The sequence below is a fragment of the Gekko japonicus genome, unplaced genomic scaffold (assembly GCF_001447785.1).
Source record: "Gekko japonicus isolate JY-2015 unplaced genomic scaffold, Gekko_japonicus_V1.1 scaffold854, whole genome shotgun sequence".
Lineage (NCBI taxonomy): Eukaryota > Metazoa > Chordata > Lepidosauria > Squamata > Gekkonidae > Gekko > Gekko japonicus.
Window position 1 is genome coordinate 682,246 of NW_015170916.1, and position 18,741 is coordinate 700,986.

The following is an 18,741-nucleotide window of genomic DNA, read 5'->3' on the forward strand; positions in this document are numbered from 1 at the left end:
TTTGAGCATGGTTCCCTTCCCCCTGCAAACCAAAATGCCCCCCCCCCCCGCTGCTGGGATCTCCTGGAACAGCATGACCACAGAATTAACGAAAATCACACTCTCCCCTTCCATCAGTAAGATCCAACTCAATACATTAAATACAATATGGAGGATTTGGGTAGCACATATCAAGGGTCCAGATGCTTTACATATGTCATCTAAGGCTACCTCATGGATTTGTGACTGGTACAGGGTTTGGGCCATGTGGTTCCTGGCTCACATGCTTGATCACCAGACTGCATCTGTGCATTTTTGTCTCTGGCTTCTTGACAAATAGTCCAACATTAATAGGTGGTGGTTATGAGGTAGTTAAATTCCTCACTTTTTTTTGCTATTAAGGTAAGTGAGGTATGTGGTAAGTTCAAGAGTGTATTTGGAAGTTTCATGGAGCAGCCATTTTCCCCAATGCTTTCTGAAACACCCTCTTACATAACTTCTAATTTATTTTTCCCCCAAGTACATATATTGCTTGGTCACTTCAAACCATCGTTTCTTGGCCAGAGAACATAATGTGGAATTATGCATGTCCCTTTCTCTCATGTTTCGATAGCCTCTGAACCATGGTTTGAAGCGGAGGTAAGGCTATTGTTTGCGCAGTTTGTTTGTTTGTTTTTGGCCCCCCGAAGGGGAATTTTTTAATTTGCATTTCTATAAAACTACAACAGAAATTGGGGAGGGAGAATCTACAATCTATAGGAGAAAGTAAAAAGAACCTAACTAAAAACCCAAGAATGGAGGTTTTACAATGCTTAAAACATAGTTGTTACTCTTATACTCTTGTTATACTCTTAAACATGAAGAGTGCCCACCAATCATCGCTTCTGCTGACAAAACCAGCTTATCTGATTGAACAGAGAGTAATTCCAAAGCTATAACACACATAATCACAGCCCTTAAGAAAAAAATTAGCATCTCCTTTTACGCTTTACTCCCCCCCCCATAGGCAAGTTCTTTAAAACCAATGTTCCCTCAGTAAGAACATTTCAACACGTTTTTCTTCTTACGTCTTCGATGTATCTTCTTTCTTCAATTATCTTTTAGTTTTTATAAGTCCGGATGTGTCAATTCATGATATAAACCAAGTTCCTTTTTTCCCAGGGACATCTTCGCTTCCTTAAACGTCTTAGATCAAAGAGTCTTTCCTTTTGTTGCATTAACAACACGCTCATTGGAGATTCCAACCTTTCTCTTAGCAAGCAGATCTTGTAAAGTTGGGGTAGCAAGCCCTTTACTCCAGAAAACCGCTTTTCGATCAGCTTGTCAATCCAGCCACGAAGAACTAAACTTTAGAGTCTCCTCACCATTCATACGTCTCTATGATCAATGTACTGTCCCTTTAAAAGTGTAGCTCTTTTAGTACAGATCCAGGTCGCTTCTCACTTTAGCCACCAGAGGGTCAGAAAAACTCTCCGCTACGGTCCATCGCCACAATTTGATCAGTCCCTCCATCCTTGCTTTCACATTTGCTTAAAATGTCAGGAGATAGGGCGTCCCCTCCCCCCCTCCGTTTATAGCTTATAGTAGAGGGACTTCACATCTAGGCTTTAGTGTCTCGTTTCAACGGCAACTCACTCATCAATCCTTGAATCGATCCACCAGGTCCTAAAATGCCCCCTGGGATCATGCCAGGCAGAGAAAATCGTGAAACCTCCAAATGCTTGTCCTGGTGGTCGCTTCTAATCCAATACTGGGAATCAGGGCAGGACCTTCAGGGCAGAGAGTAACCCCCCTGTACCGGCTGCCGGCCGGAGGTAGGGCTCTCCAAAGCCCCCTGGCTAGAAGCCCATTATCTATGGGCTCCATGGGGGAGTGTGCACAATCATGCTCCCTCCTAATCCCCGATTCATGGCACATGTCTCTCGGAGGAACCAAGAGACGCCGCCATCGTTTAAAGCACCAAAACCAGAAGCTCCGCAGTTTGGATGTAATGGCAAACTATCCAAAAGTATTTGAAGCTACTATCCAGCTACATATCAGGGATTTTGGCTGCCCAGTGCACATGTAATGGCAAACTGGCTTCCTTTATAACATAAAGGTAGAGGAGGGGAAGCAGCATATAAATCAGAGGCTTGTTTAATATTTGTCAGTCAGACTATTTAAATAGCTTACAGTACAGTTTGTTTTCTCAGTCAGTTCAATGCCTGATGCATGTTACCTGGATATGTGATGACTTTTCTACTGTGCTTTAACAGCTCCACAGGAGGAAAAATGTCTTAACAGTTTTTTTTGGGGGGGGGAATGGGAAATTGATTAGTGAAAGCAACAAACACTGTACAGCTCGATTCCAGATCCTGTATAATGTTGGCATGACAAACTTAGTCCCGTTGCCATTGTGGTGTTGCTGCTAGTGGTTCGGCTGCGCTGGGCAAAAATGGTGAGCTGCTCTGGTAGCGGATAGAACAAGGTATTAATTTTGATCATACCTAATAATAGAAAAAGATGTCATATGGGTTTCGACCGGGACGTGAGGCAGAACTAGCCCACTTTGACTGACTTTCTAGGCAAATAGTCAAACTTTGGCTGCAAAGGCACATGTTATTACTAGCATCACTATGGCATAAGTCGAGCCGTAGGATCAGGCTGCCAGAAATATAGTACAAGTTGAGAATGCTAATGAGGTCTGCAGCGAGATATTGAACCAGCTAATTTTGCTTTATCATAGTTTATTTAAAAATAAAAATCATAATTTAGTTTTGTTATTTTGTGGAATGATTTAGTCAATTATCAACCTGTGTTTTTTAGTTCTAAGGTTTCTGGTAATCTGGTTGTTTTTTCAGAGCCATGTTTTTTCCCCTTTCATAGTCTTTTGATCCTTTCAAATTAGATTTCTGCTCACATCCATAGAAACTGTGTTACTTAATTTTAATGATTTGTCTTAGCAAAATCACATGTCTGTTGCTCTACATCTTCTGAGAATTTTGTCTGCTTTGGTCCTGCTGATCAGGTTATTAACCTTTGTTCTTTTTGTAGTGATCTTTTTTTTTTTGCTTGGCTTTTTTCTCTTGTGTTTCAAATAATTCTTTTATTGTTTCTTATCCTCCCCCTCTGTCTGTAGGAGTAATGCATGCACAATTTTTTTATCATCCCTTATTAATTTCTATTTGCATCCCTTGTCCTCACTTGTTTCTTCTTTTAATATTAAATCATCATTTTTGTGTTGGTGGCTTCTGAGACCCAGTTTGGTGTACTGGTTCAGAGCGCAGACTCTATTCTGGGAGAACCGGGTTTGATTCCCCACTCCTCCACATGCAGCTGCTGGTGTGACCTTGGGTCAGTCACAAGTTCTTTCAGAGCTGTTCTCTCAAGGGCAGTTCTCGGGAGAACTCTCTCAGCCCCACCTACCTCACAGGGTGTCTGTTGTGGGGAGGGGGAGGGAAACAGATTGTAAGCCGCTCTGAGACTCCTTCGGGTAGAGAAGGGCTGGGTATAAATCCAATCTCTTCTTCTCTCCCTCTTCTGCTCGTCAGAGAGATGGCTTCACTGAACATATGGTCAGCAAACTCCCATGTCTGTTTCACAGTCTGAGTGTGCTGAGCAACAGTGCATGTACCTGTGCAGTGCAGTACCCAGCAATAGTGTGGGCTGCTGCTACACGTGCTGAGCAACAGTGCATGTATCTGTGCAGTGCAGTACCCATACCCAGCAATAGTGTGGGCTGCTGCTACATACTGGAGGCTGGATCAGAAGTAGCATGGATCAATGATGTCACTGTGCCAGGTTCCAGAATAAGGCTGAGCTCCACTGCAACCAATCCCAGTTCAACCACACCTCTGCCTTTGGAGTGGAGCATGGGAGCTGCTGTTCCAAGTAGCCAATGGTTTGGCATCTGTCACCGTTCAGCACACATGCAGAGTGTTGCTTATCCATGTACTAGTCATATGAATTCTTCACTTTTGCCTCTTTTGAGATATGCATGAAGACAAAATGGTTGAGATTTTGCATGTGATAAATAGTTCTGATACCCTGTTGCCTTCATTCCAAGCAGGCGAAATCAATGAAGTTTTTCAGCCCATATGCCTAAAGTACAGCTCGGGATTTTTTTTCAGACAACGGCCCCACCCTGTGGAAATGGGACTTAAAATTACCTAAGTATTTTAGATAAGCAAACATTCTTTGTGGATGGCTTACTCAAAAAGAGACCAAAAACGGTAAAATACCCGTTCAGGCAATTGTGATGAAAAAAATTACTTTCTTGAGCAAGAGCTGTTTGGCTGAAACACAAGTGATGATCTTCAGAAAGTTGAACATCAGGTGCATAATAAGAAAAAAGGGGAAGGGGACAGCATAAAGCACACTGGAAAGTTGACATCAACAAAAATACATGGAGAATACTTTTGTCATTGAAAGAAATCACAAGGAATTTCCAGTTTAATAAGAGTTTTGCTTAATCAGGCCAGCTAGTCCAGTATCCTGTTTCCTACTGTAGGAAACAAGTTCGGTTTTTCTGTCATTACATTTTTAATCCCGTCCTTCCATCAGAGTGAGATGGCATGCATAGTTCTTCTCTCATTCATTTGTCCTCGCAAGAAGGTTAGATTGACTAGCCCAAGGTCATCCAGAAGCCTCATACATGAATGAAGATTTATACTTGGATCTTACTGGTGCTAGTTACACCACAATGGCTCTCGCTATGCCCCGGGAAGTCTCACAAGCAGGGTCATAGAGGCCAAAGCCTTTCCATATTGTTGTCTTCCAGCAACTGGTATCCAGAGGTATGCTGCCTCTGAACACAGAGATTGCATGTAACCCTCACAGCTAATAGCCGTTAATAGACGTGTTCGCCAGAAATAGGCATATCTTTTGGACAAGTTAATCACTATATGTACATTTGCCCCAATAACCTTGTTTATACCAGAAGAAGCCTCTATCAGAGTGGCGGTCAGGGTGACAGAAGTAGTGGGAAGTATAACACTATATCTAGTGTACTACCTAAAGCTAATTTTCAGCTAATGTGATTACTAATTTTTTTCTTCACTTTTGTGCCATCTTGCAAGGTAGCCACATGTTTAATGCTAGAAGCATATCTAGTTTTGATGAGCATGAAAGCTTCCCCTTTGTGACTTATTTGCTGAGTTCAAACATTACATTAAGCTGGCGTACGCGGTCGCTGGGGCCATGCATGCACTGGCTCCTGCCTCAGAGCACAGTGATGGAATCCTCACTTAAAACCAACTATGGTTGCCAGACTGATGTTTCTACCCACAAGACAGGATTCTTACCCATGTAGGCTTGGAAATCAAGCTTGAGGAGGAGAGGGAATAATTCCAGATAATCATGGCACCTACATTTGTACGTAATGCCAGTTTAACGTGATCTCTGAGTGCAGCCTTTAGAAGTTATGTTTTCCTCGTCAGTATTCATGTGAGGTAGGTCACTTCTGTTTCCATTCAGCAAAAAGGAACTAAGACTACAAGACGAAATGCTATGCTGGGGATTATTAGGAAGGGAATGGAAAACAAATCAGCCAGTATCATGATCCCCCTGTATAAAGGTGTGACCTCATTTGGAGTACTGTGTACAGTTCTGGTCACCACACCTCAAAAAGGATATTAAGGATATTATAGCATTGGGAAAAGTGCAGAAAAGGGCAACTAGAAGGATAAAAGGGTTGGAACACTTTCCCTATGAAGAAAGCTCTTTAGCTTGGAGAAATGACGGCTGAGGGGTGACATCAGGGGTCGTTTCGTAGAAAAAGAGCTAGGGGAACTCATTAGCATAACTCATTAGCATATGCCACACACCCCTGCCATCACCGGAAGTGTGTCATAAGGCCACACCCCCTGACATCACCGGAAGTGTGTTATAAGGCCACACACCCCGCCCCCAATGGTCCGGGCCACCACCGCCAGCCTTGCAGCTCCACTGCCGAGCCCCATGAGGGGCCCGGCGGTGGACCTGCAAGGCCGGCGGGAGTGCAAGGAAGCCCCGCGAAGGCCCTCCCTGGCCCCAGGCAGGCAGGGGTGGGGAGAGGCAGGGAGGAAGCAACTTACCCTCCCTCTTCTCCTGCCTCCTCCTGGCTGAATGAGGGCCGGAAGCGGGGCGGCCGGAAGCAGGGGGCGGGCCTTCGTCATGTGCCCCACCCCCCGTACCTCACCCAGGGGAACTGTGATCCCCCGCGATACCCCCCGAAATGACCTCTGGGTGACATGATTGAGGTTTATGAGATTATTCATGGGATATAGCAGGTAGAGAAAGAAGTACTTTCTCCCTTTCTCACAATACAAGAACTCGTTGGCACTCCATGAAATTGCTGAGCAGTCGGGTTAGAACAGATAAAAGGAAGTACTTCTTCACCCAAAGTGTGATTAACACATGGAATTCACTGCCATAGGAAGTGGTGGCAGCTACAAGCATGGATTGTTTCAAGAGGGAATTAAATAAGCATATGGAGCAGAGGTCCATCAGTGGCTATTAGCCACAAGGTATAGATAGGAACTCTCAGTCTGGAGCAAGTGATGCACTGTATTCTTGGTGCCTGGAGGGGGGGCAACAGTGGGAGGACTTCTAATGTCTTGGCCCCACTGGTGGACCTCCTGATGGCACCTGGTATTTTTTGGCCACTGTGTGACAATGTTGGACTAGATGGGCCTTTGGCCTGATCCAACATTGGCTTCTCTTATGTTCTTATGACAAGAGGCTCCAAGACCAAGGCTTTGATTAATCCTATTGTGGGGCCTCTCCAATTCAAATTAACAGCTAGATAGGCTGGTTCATTTTAAACTTTTCTCCTTGAAATAGTGGTAGTCAGATAATTACAGAATGGTTGATTGATTTATCAAATTTATATCCTGTTCCTTCTTCCCTGAATGGTACTTAAGGTGGCTAACAGCATATAAAATGCACCAGATGAAACAGTATAAACATACAATAAATACATTTTACGAATGTGAAACAATTATAAACCTGTCACAGTTAAGAAAAGAGAATCTAGACTCACAAATTTTGTGATATTGGAAGTATTTGAATTGGATTAGTTTGCTGCATCAGCATGATGTGACAAGCATGACTTAATATATTTAACATCTAGTACTTAATAGCTGCTGTTTCCAGAACTACTTATATATGCTGGCATGATCTATCCAAAGGCAAGCAGGAGACTAAAGGATATGTTTAAAGAGCTCCCATTTAGATCAACACAACTTCTCATTTCTTAACCTTCTCTCTCTCTCCTCCTGTCATACACATATTCTCACCCACACATATTAAAACTACTCATATCACTTAAGAGGAAGCATTGCGTTTAATCATGTATGATCTCTAAATTTGTCCCATAGTGGCATGATTAGTTGGCAAAAACGGAAACTGAATAACATAAAATCTGTGTGTTGGTTTTATGTGTGTGTGGGAGGGTGGTTGTTGCTTTTGCTTTACCACAAGTACAGTTTAGATCTGTGGAGAACTTGAGAACATACACAGTGTTTTCCAGCCAGAACTCCTGTGTCCTCAGGCCAGTTCTTTTCATACACATATTCTCACCCACACATATTAAAACTACTCATATCACTTAAGAGGAAGCATTGTGTTTAATCATGTATAATCTGTAAATTTATCCCATAGTGGCATGATTCGTTGGCAAAACCTGAAACTGAATAACATCAAATCTGTGTGTTGGTTTTATGTGTGTGTGTGAGGGTGGTTGTTGCTTTTGCTTTACCACAAGTACAGTTTAGATCTGTGGAGAACTTGAGAACATACACAGTGTTTTCCAGCCAGAACTCCTGTGTCCTCAGGCCAGTTCTTTCTGACCCAGCTAAGGGTCCAGATCCTACTAAAAACATAAGCTGCTTCCATTTCAGCTGTTCACAAAGTGACTAAAGACAATAAAAGTTCACCACTTTGGATAATTAAAGTCCTGCAAAGACACCTGTTTTTGTTTTTTTTAAGATTCTAAGTATACTGATGATGGGACAAATCTTGATAGCATTATTAGAGCATAGATACAGATTGTGAAAAGAACAAGCATTACTTTTAAAAAGTTCAAATAATTGGTTTATTATAAAAATAAGGTTAAGATTTACAAGGCATTGAAAAGTTATAAGCAAGAAAGTTCTAAAACATGGCAAAAGGTATAAAAATACAAATATTTCTATACTGACTGGTATAGGATCTTAAGCCAAACAACACACCACAAAGTTTACATGTGTGGCAGTTTCTGTTTTGTAACATGTGTGGCAGTTTCGTAACATCTTCTAAAATGGAGTTTGGTGCATGTTGCTTTTTCTAATTGGATAAGAAGCAGGAAGACCTAACAGCCAATGAACTAGTTGATGAGATGTGGAATATGCAAACAAAGTGTTGTCACCTGGTGCATTAGGAGGTTTGTTAACTAATTTTTTTGAAAACTACTGAATCTTGAAGTGCCTGGGAACTGTTGTGCTCTAAATGTTGCGCACTACTCTTACCTGATAGGTGGGTTCCAGAAAGGTTCTAGGGGAATTTTGCTCTGCTTCTTGGACCTTGTGTTCTGGGGTTCTTCAGGAGTCTGTACTATCCCCTGCATTTTTAACATCTGTATAAACCACTGGACAATGCAATCCAGAGGTTTATGGTGATGTGCTCTCAGTATGCTGATGACATATAATTTTGTTTCTCCTCTTCATCGTGGTTAGATACAACACTGAAAACCCTGAACAGTTGCTTGGAATTACTAATCTGCTGAGTGAAGGCAAAGAAACTGAAGATCAGTCTCTAGACAAACAGTACCTTTGCCTGGTCTAGACTGAGCTTCAGTTTGTTACCCCTCAGCCTGTTAGTAATCCCAAACCACCGTTCAGGGCATTCTCTGCTGTTTGCATATGGACTAATGGTCCAAGAGCATATGCTAGATTTGATGTGTGCTCACCCAAAAGCAACAAGGGTGCAGTCTGTAACAGCCAAATGTCTTTTTTCCTTGCAAAATATGGGAGAACTATCTGTACTCCTTCTTAGGAAAGTGATAACTTCACACTGGTTCGAGTGACGTCTATTGTAGTACATCATGAATGTTGGTGCTTTGAAAACTATTTGGAAACTTCAGTTGGTTCAGAGTGGGGAGGCAAGGCTTTCCAAGGTATTCACCATATGAGCAGCCAGTAATTTACTGTAGAGCACAAAAAAGGGGGTGGGGAGAGGTTTACAGTGTTTCAGAGGTATCCAAACAAACCAGCAATCAGTTTTGCCTGTCATCCCTGTAGTCTACAGACTGTCTACTCATTACTGACAGTTAAAGACTGAATCTCAGATGGACCCATCTAATGCAACTCAGCAAAAAAATAAATCAATTTAAATGTTGCTGGGCACCCTAGTCAAATCCAAACCCAGCAGTACCCACCTAGAATACTATATGAGCAAATAAAGTGCTTAATGGATGACATCTTCCACTTTACCAAACCCACAAGAGTATAGCGGTTCCTTAGCTGCAGTATTCTGTTGTACAAATCTGTGTCCAGAAAGCTCTCAGAAGTGCAAATGATTTCACTTCCAAGACAGAAGTTATTATGTGACTGGTTGATTAAATGAACAAAATGACATTTTGGAAACATGCTAAAATTAGCATACCATACCTGTGTTTAAAGATATGCATCGGATCCCAGTTTATTCCCAGTACAATTCAAGGGCAGCTTTTAATCGAAAGCTTGAAACAGATTGGGACCAGGATATCTAAAAAACCATGTGCTCCTAGATCACTGTGCCAATTCCTTTAGATCATCTACAGAGGCTATACCCCAGTTGTCTGACCATCAGAAGTAAAGCAAGTGGAGACTAGAGAGCAGGTATTTTATGTAACAGTGCTTCAACTCTGGAAAACTCTGCCAAGGGTTATTTGCCAGGTGCCAGCATGGGTGTAACTCTATCATTAGTTGAAGATGACGTGTTTTCTTTGGCCGTTGATACACTCTCACTTTAATTCTTCCTAGTTATGGGTGAGTTTGTGTGTGTGCTTGCTGCCACTGCTGTCTGCATTGTATATTTTGCTTTATCACAATTGAATTTGAATTGTTGTAAGCTGCCTTGGGTACCAAAAGCAAAAGCACAAGATACATTTACCATGAGTAAGCCAATAGTGTTGGCAGCTAGTGTTACAAAGCTCTGTAATTGAACATTGAGAAAGACTTCCATGGGACTGTTCCTGGGAGTGTTTGCATTTGGGATGCCTTTTCTTAAGTTACCCACATGCAATCTGTTACGTTCCTGTCCGTCACAGCTTTTTTACAGTTCCTTTTCTGCTTGTATCTGTGTAGCAGTTCAGAGAGAGAGATGAAGATGTACAGACCAGCAGCTTGTGGAGCACTGTTATAGAAGTTTTAAAACCTGCAAAGATAACATGCATGCAGGGAACGGTTGGAGTCGTGTCTTTACTTGACATTAAGTGAACTTTAAAATTTCAGCAAGATTTGACTGAAATGCAGTGCTTTTTATGTGTACAGTTTGTATTCATAATTCTTGATTTGTTGGGAAACTTGAAATGTCACCAACCAATATTATTGTAACCTCTCAGAGTTGCTGAGAGACATGTGAAATGCTAACAGTGTTCAAAAAGAGAAAACGGTGGTGTGTATTTTTGAGAAAAAAATAGAATAGGGGAATTTTCTGGGAAATTATCTGTTCACCTAAATAGTGTGATCTAGTTTATTCCACTAGCAACAAATGTTTGAACTGAAATGTTTGATGGGCCCCCCAAATCATATGTGACTTAAATGTTCAAACAAATTCAAAGCTTTTTGTGGAAATTATTTTTATTGGAATTTTATATATATATTAAAAGACTATATCATGTTCTTCCTTTACATGGCTTAAATTTAAGAAAAAACAAAAACTTTACAGGCTCCTGCCGCAATAAATTAGATTGATTGATTGATTGAAAAACAAAAACATTTCAAGGCACTGAAAACTGACAGAGTAACTGTGCATGATATGCTGTGGATCCCAGCTATTCACCAATCTCTTCCAACAAAATGTAACTGGTTGGCCGCAGAGGTCATGGGGCACCTCATCATTTCTGTTGTGTTTTTTGGTTCTGTATCAGAGTGATGATCACAGTATCACTTGCACCGTGTGACAGGAAACACTTAAATAAGAATTTTAGTTCTGGTTTTGCTTTGAGATGAACAGCTAACGAAGATAATTCATAACTTGATTTTTTTATTTGGGTGATTGCTCATATTTTATCACCCCACCCCTGGTTTACAAATCATTAGAACATACATTGACACTTTGACAAAGTTCCTAGGGATAATCACCTGAAACTGCCAAGCTTGCCTTATATTGTACAACTTGGAAACTGCAAAGCTTGCCTAATATTGTATAGGAAATGGCATCCATTCATTCATTGTTTTTCAAAATTAGCAGCCATCTTTAGAAATAGAAAATTTTCCACCCCGTGTCTCTGGGAAATAGTGAGCCCAAACCACAAATATGTGTGAGGAATCTTCATCTTTGAAAGTCTCCTGATCATAAGCATTTATTCAGTTATAATATATATGCAATGCTAGTATAACATATCTACAGTGAAGGTTAGGTTCCATTACATGTTGGTACAGTTCTCAAAATAAAACAAGACCAGTGGAACTCTAAATACTTAACAACATTTATTCCAACATGAACCTTTGTGAGTCACACCTCACTTCTATTTTTTTTTTTTTATTTAAGCACCTCACTTCTTAAGATAAATATGTGAAGGAAAATCATACTGGGGATCCTTATGAGGAAGGTTACAGTGGGGTGGAGAGCCAAGGCAGAGAGGCTTGGTGTGAATACCACCATGAATCCTTCAAGCGTAAATTCTCAATGTAAGGAGAAAAGGGAAGAGTAAAGGTAGAAAGGTTAGATATGAATTCTCAGCTACAATGTGATAAAAAAAGAACATAGACCTGGTGTTCTCAGATGATGGTAGCCAGCCACCACCTTTGTTTATATGGAGGTTGAATTCATATTACCGCATTCAGACTCCCTTTTTCTCTTCTGTCATCTGCTGAGAGCTGTTTTTTATTGCTCAGCTTCTCCAATCTCAGCCCCACCAGAAACTGTGCAAACATCTAATACTGGAGTTAGGTAATAGCTTTTCAATAGTTGAAAGGAGCCAGAACTGTTGCCTATAATATGGGTACTTATCTACCATAGTTTCTGCTTCTAGACTTTGCAAGTTTTTGTACAACTTAAAAACCTGTATTACTGAAGTTAACAATGGGGTAAAAGAAATTAGTGAATGTGTATGCCATGGGAAATGATGTTACCAGTATCAGACATCTTACAGCATTTTGTTAAAAACTCATCTGTCTTCAGATGCTGCCGCTGTAATTCTTGCCAGGGGAGCGCATCAGCATCCCTCAGGCATCCTTTCGGTAGGCGATCCTTCACACCAAAATGTTTCCCTTTATTTAGGAGAGGTGCAGAGAAGGACGTGGAGATCAGGGATCTTCAATGTGATGCTTGGCTGAGCTTTTCAGAAAGTTGGTGGGGCCATTGTAAGGCAGAGCTTGTTATTGGTTGCATTTATTGAAAGGAAAGGATTTTCCATGGCTGCAATAATAGGCAGCCACTGGATGATCAGGAAGACCGGTAAACGCCCAGGCTCTCCTTAGTCGGTGTGTGGACCCATTCCGCCTTCAGGCATTCCATCTTCCCAGGATGTGTGAGAAGGGAGGTATTCTGCTCGGCTTTGCCTCCTGCAGTAGGTTTTTGGGTTTTTTTAGTTTTGGCTCCACATCTTCTGGCAGCCATTGTGGGGGTGGCCCACACCCCCCACTCTCAAAATTTGAAAGGTGCCCACAGAATCAAGAAGCTTGGGGGCCTCTGGTATAGATCATGGCCTTTTTTCTGCTTTGGCAAGTAGTGACCCAGAAATCTTGCAACTCTACATATGATCTCGTTTGGAAGAGATGTTTTGACAATTGCAGCATGTAATAAAGTGGAGATTTGTGGAGCATTAAAAGACAGTGTAACAAATTCAAGGCATTAACTTCTGTGTCACTAACTGAAAAATAGGATCAGATAAATTGAATACTTTGCTGTGTCAAAATAATGGCAGCTAAAATTTTCTTCCCCCCCCCCCTGTGTTTTGCAGTAACCATGACAAATGTTGGAGAACAAGGTAAGTTATAACCTTTGTAACTGGATTTCTAGTCAATGCCAACTACCTGTTTAATGTTGCTTGTACTGAATTTTTTGAAGTGGAGACCTGAATGGGTAGCATGAATCGTCAAGTTCTAGTAAATTCAGTTAAAGTTCAGACTCAAATAGCAACCTACATAATATTTCTAAGTTTACCCAGTGCAACTCAGGTGGCTGCCTGTGTCTCTCGTCATTTGGTGGCATGGTGGAAGAAAAATCTAGACAGTGTTGTGAAGTCATGAGATTGGTAGGTGTTCCATGTACTCTAACAGAGAAGAAAAACAATAGTTTAGAACAGTGAGGTTATTTGAAGTACCCTGCCAGCAATCAATTAAAATTGAACCAAAGATCTGCAGATTTAACTCTTTTTAAAAAAATGGTTCTGCCCCTTTGGAATTGCTTCTGTAGAGAGAGTGTAGCTCAGTGTAGAGTATCTGCATGCAGAAGATCCCATGTTCAATCCCAGTCATCACTAGTTAAAAGGAACCAATAATAGGTGATATGGAATACCTGTACCTGAGACCCTTGAAAGCCACTGCCAGTCAAAGCAGGCAATACTAGATAGACCAATGGTTTGAGCCCACCTGTGTTTGGTTTCTTACCTACCCTGGTGGAGGACACCAAGACAACTCTGCTTTTTTATGTTAGGAACAATTTTGCATTCCCTGCCCCATCCCAGTCAGACTAATAGGAGCTAAGGGAAGAGGGTGTTTTCTATACGGGAAACGGCACAGTGGCGTGTTCCCCTTCTCCAACACCTAATCCCAACTGGGGCTCTTCCCATGGCTGCTTATAAGGAACACTAAAGATGATGCCGTTATCAGAGCATCACAAATCCCTTCCATTTCATCTGGTTTGGCCCTAAGACTGCTTCTGCATGAGGATAACTGCTTCCACACAGATACTTTATGCTTTTCCCTCCTGCCCTCTGTTCCTCACCACTTTACGCTTTTCCCTCCTGCCCTCTGTTCCTCACCACCACCATGCCCTTGGTTGGCTTTTTGTTGGTTTCTTTTAAATCATTAGTAATTGGTAATTGGATATTGCTGTAGTGTGTTAAAGGTGAAAAGCCTGTCAACTGGGGAGAGGAGGAGAATGGTGTTGGGTAAGACCACACCAAAACAGGTTTGGGGGAAATTGCAGCAGAGCTGGGGTAACCCCAGAAGGTTCATGAAAGCACAATGATGTCAAAGCAAAAATTAAATCCACTGTGATATTTGGGGAGTGGGGTGCAGAGCAAGAGACCCACGCAGAAGCAATGCAAGTCTGTTATCTGATTGCCATACAATTGTCACTTGTTATTAAGATAATACTGCCTGCAAGTTTGCAGACTTGGGCAAGCAAACTGTTTTCCTGCCTTTCCACCCACTGGTGTGCTACCTGTCAGGAATGTGTGTGTGTGAGAAGTATAACATTTCCCAAAAGCAATGCAAGTCTGTTATCTGATTGCCGTACAACTGTCACTTGTTATTAAGACGATACTGCCTGCACGGCAGGGTGTTTGCAGACTTGGGCAAGCAAACTGTTTTCCTGCCTTTCCACCCACTGGTGTGCTACCTGTCAGGAATGTGTGTGTGTGAGAAGTATAACATTTCCCAAGGGAGCTTCTTGAGAAAAAAATATCCTCCCCAAGCTACCAAAACATTAACGTAATTGGTGGTAATGCTGAGCAAACAAACATTGCTGAAGAATTTTCTTTTCTTTGAGCAGTCTATGTAACTCCACTGATTTGGTTAAGTGTCCTTGTCTGTTACATAGCTGCTGAGTTTGCCCCATCCTGCCTGCGTAATAATAAATGGTAAGCCAGGAATCAAAATAATTGACAGTTGCAAATATTACTGGCTGTAACTATTTTTTTCCATTTGCAGTAGTTATACACTAATGAAAGATGCAACTTCAGCTTATTTTTTGATAAGTTAATTTGTCCACCCCCTCAAAATTATAGAATTGTACAATTCTTTCATTTGAAAGGATTTTCAGATCTCTTCGCAAAAAAATTCTAGTCGGGCTGCAAGACTTAATATTGTTGTCTTTGCTTTACTTTAAGGTTTATGATACATTGTAACTGAGTCCATGACAAAGCTTGTCTTTGTGTTTGTATTCTGTAATTTCTGTACAATTTCAGCTGTTTGTTTAATGCCTTCATTTTACATCTTTGATTTTAGTGATGTGCCTGATTGCTTATCATCTATTTTTCACAATGTTTGTGTGGTCTTACTGGAAAACAATCTTTACGTTACCAATGCATCCTTCCAAAGAAGTAAGTAACAATTTGCTATAAGATAAAAACACTGTTAATTTTGTGTCTGGTATATAAAATTCCCATGTATGTCAATATTTAATAATGCCTTGAATGAATTTAATAGTTCCAGTTTCTCATCCTACTTATCTGAAGATCTCCAGTTCATAGTAAAGCTTACAACAGGGAAATATATAATATCTAGGTGAATAAACCCATAGCAGATGTTCTTTATTCATTCATTTAAAATATCCCACATTCATAACTTGGGTTCTTGAGGTTGTTGGACACAAGGTGGCTGCTATCATGTTCTTTCACATACTGAATAAAAGCCAACAACACTCAGGAATACATTTTCACTCCTTTACACTTCTTGGTGTATATTACTGCAGAATGTGAAAAAGACATATGGAAAATATTTAAACAAATACTTCCAGATACGTGGGTTGTGCTGTTCTTTAGTGGTGTCTGTATGTAGCTTATTCCTCCCCCTAAATGAGTACATTTCTCTCCATAGTTTCTGTCCCTGCTCATTTTAAAAAACAAGAGTCTCTGAATATCATGGGGAAAAAATAAGTTTTTTTTTTTTAAATAAAGTTTCATCATTAAGGTTACTTGTAGAAATAAATGAAATTACCTTTTAGTGGCCTACGAATGTGAATGGTTCAGCATGCTTAGTGTCATATTCTTCATATTTTCAGAGATATAGGAACAGTTTGCTAAACTTTAGGATCAAAATTCGTGGTATATGAGAACTCCAATATTAACCTTTGCAAAAAAAGATTTGCTTACTTATAAAACTCATTTGCTGCCTCTCCAGAGACATCGTTCCACTCCTGCATTTTGATATATTCTTCATATTTTCAGAGATATAGGAACAGTTTGCTAAACTTTAGGATCAAAATTCGTGGTATATGAGAACTCCAATATTAACCTTTGCAAAAAAAGATTTGCTTACTTATAAAACTCATTTGCTGCCTCTCCAGAGACTCCGTTCCACTCCTGCATTTTGATAAACAGCTAATTAATTTTTTTTAGTTTGGATTTAGCAAGTTTAAGTCAGAAGGCAATGACCTGTGATAAAGTGTTATTTCAAATTGCTGGGCTTAAAATATGTGTAGCAGCATACTCCTGTAACCGTCTACAAGCAGGTGGTAATTTAGTTAAATGAAGTAATGCAACATTGGGAAATGCTGTGGTTTATTCAAGCACTTCTGACCTCCAGACTTGGCAAGATTGTCTTCTTGAGCTCAGTTACATTACAGACTGAAACACTTAAGCACTAAATTATCTGGTCTTGACTGGGGCTGCATCCAGATGGGTATGAAAATGTGTCCCCACCCATTCCCATGCTGTTCACCGTTGTCACTATTCTCCACTCCCCACTCCCGTTGTGCTGGAATCCCCTGTGGCTCCATGTGGAAGCATCCTGTATCATTGTAGTGTGAAGGAGGGAATAAATGTGTTGATTCCCAGGACCAAATGTAAACCTAATTTCAGTGATGGAAAAGTAGATTCAGAAGTGAATACTTGGGATCATTTTGCATTCCTTTTGGAAACTGAAAAGATCCATTCTTCCCAATGATTGTGTCTGTTTGAAGACTGCAACAGTTGAAAGTGTGATCTTGTTTAAACATGGGTTAAGTGGAGAAATATTTTACTGGTGTAAAGTAACAGTGATGTCTGCTGTTCAGCAGAAAACAGTACCCCTGTGGTTGAGATTTGGGCAATAGGGAGCCCTGGGAGAATTAGCCCATTATCTTTTATAGGGCATCAGTAAAGGTTTATGGAATGGTTAGTTCAGACATGTGGTCTCATAAGCTCAGCCAGAAGCTTTGTTAGGGAGCATCTGAACATTGCAGCCACATGGAGGCTGTCAAAAAGCACTTATTTGTGGTAGCACTAGTATATAATTTACATCCTTGCCTTACGTGTTAGCCCAAACACAAGCAGCCTCTCCACATCAGCACCACAAACCTTTGAAAACTGCTAGTTCCGATGTGCAGAGAATGCATGAAATGTGGATTTTCAATCTTTTGAAGACTTAAGAAAGGCACAACCAAAGAAAATTGTTTTCAATACTCCATGTGGAGCCTGAAAACTCAAATGAGCACTGAGTTTCAGAGGTGGTAACCTTATTAGTAGACTCGTGATTTATACCTTCACTGGAGAGCCTGTCACCATTCTGTGAAGATAGTTTCAGAGGGTAGCCATGTTGGTCTGCAGTAGAACAAATAGATTCGAGTCCAGTAGCACCTTAGAGACCAACGAGATTTTTGGGGTATAAGTTTTCAAGAGTCAAAGCTCCTTGGGTATCTGGTGTCGACTCTTGAAAGTTATACCACCATAATCTAGTTGGCCACTAAGATTCTACTGGACTCAAATCCAGCCGCCACCATTTAGTCACGCATAAATAGACAAGAGCTGCAACCCACACATTATCGGATATTGTGCTATCATTGTTCATAGCATTTATTCGTAACTGGATTGTCCTGTCCACATCTGGAAAATCCAGTTGCGAAAGATTACTGTAATGCATTGGGTAGAGCAGTTTACAGTGATGTGTGGGTGCAGCTAAGGTTCGTCTGTTTTATTTAGCACAGTGTAATTAGTGTCAGGATTTGGGAAATTTGGGTTCAAATCCCTACTTAGCTATGAAAAGCTCCTCAGGTGACCTCGGAGCAGTGTTCCCTCTAAGCTGAGTTAGTGTGAGCTAGCTCACTGCTTTTTAGCCTCCGGCTCACGCATTTTTGTCTTAGCTCAGGAAGGGTGGCTCCAGAGCAAACTCATTTATGCAGTAGCCAACTCGGTTGCTCACAGCTTAAATGCCAGTAGCTCACAAAGTAGAATTTTTGGTCACAAGACTCCACAGCTTAGAGGGAGCATTGCCTCGGACTGGTCACTCTGTCTCAGCCTAACCTCACATGATTGTTGTTTGGATAAGATGGAGGCTGGAAGAATCATGTATGCCGCCCTGAGCTGCTTCAGAGAAGGGAGGGATAAAAATATAGCAATAGACATTCTGTTTTTCTTACAAAATGTCCTCAAGCTGATTACCAAGCAACAAACCTTCCTGACCTATTCTGTTTCCCATACTGTGAATGTGGACCCTTTTTCATATCAATATTCACAGTGTAGCAGCCTGAATAGGCCAGACTACCCTGAGCTTGTCAGAGCTCAGAAGCTAAGCAGTGTTGGCCATGGTTAGAGTTTGGATGAGAGACCATGGCTGCTGTGCAGAGGAATTTAGTGGCAAACCACCTCTCCTAATCTCTCGCCTTGAAAACTCCATGAGGAGTCACCATAAATCCATTGTGACATTAGGGCACTTTATTTTTTTTTAATTATTATTATTATTAATTCTCAGCATA

The 18,741-nt window shown here is 41.0% G+C and overlaps 1 protein-coding gene across 1 annotated transcript in view; it reads left to right on the forward strand.

Annotated features, from left to right (window-relative positions):
* Nucleotides 1–18,741, forward strand: part of ZDHHC2 (zinc finger, DHHC-type containing 2) — a 34,176-nt gene that overhangs the window by 5,653 nt on the left and 9,782 nt on the right. Inside the window, exons 2-3 of the mRNA XM_015418746.1 lie at nt 13,085–13,111; nt 15,297–15,391. Coding sequence (XP_015274232.1) covers nt 13,085–13,111; nt 15,297–15,391 — 122 coding nt within the window. The remainder of the gene's footprint in view (nt 1–13,084; nt 13,112–15,296; nt 15,392–18,741) is intronic.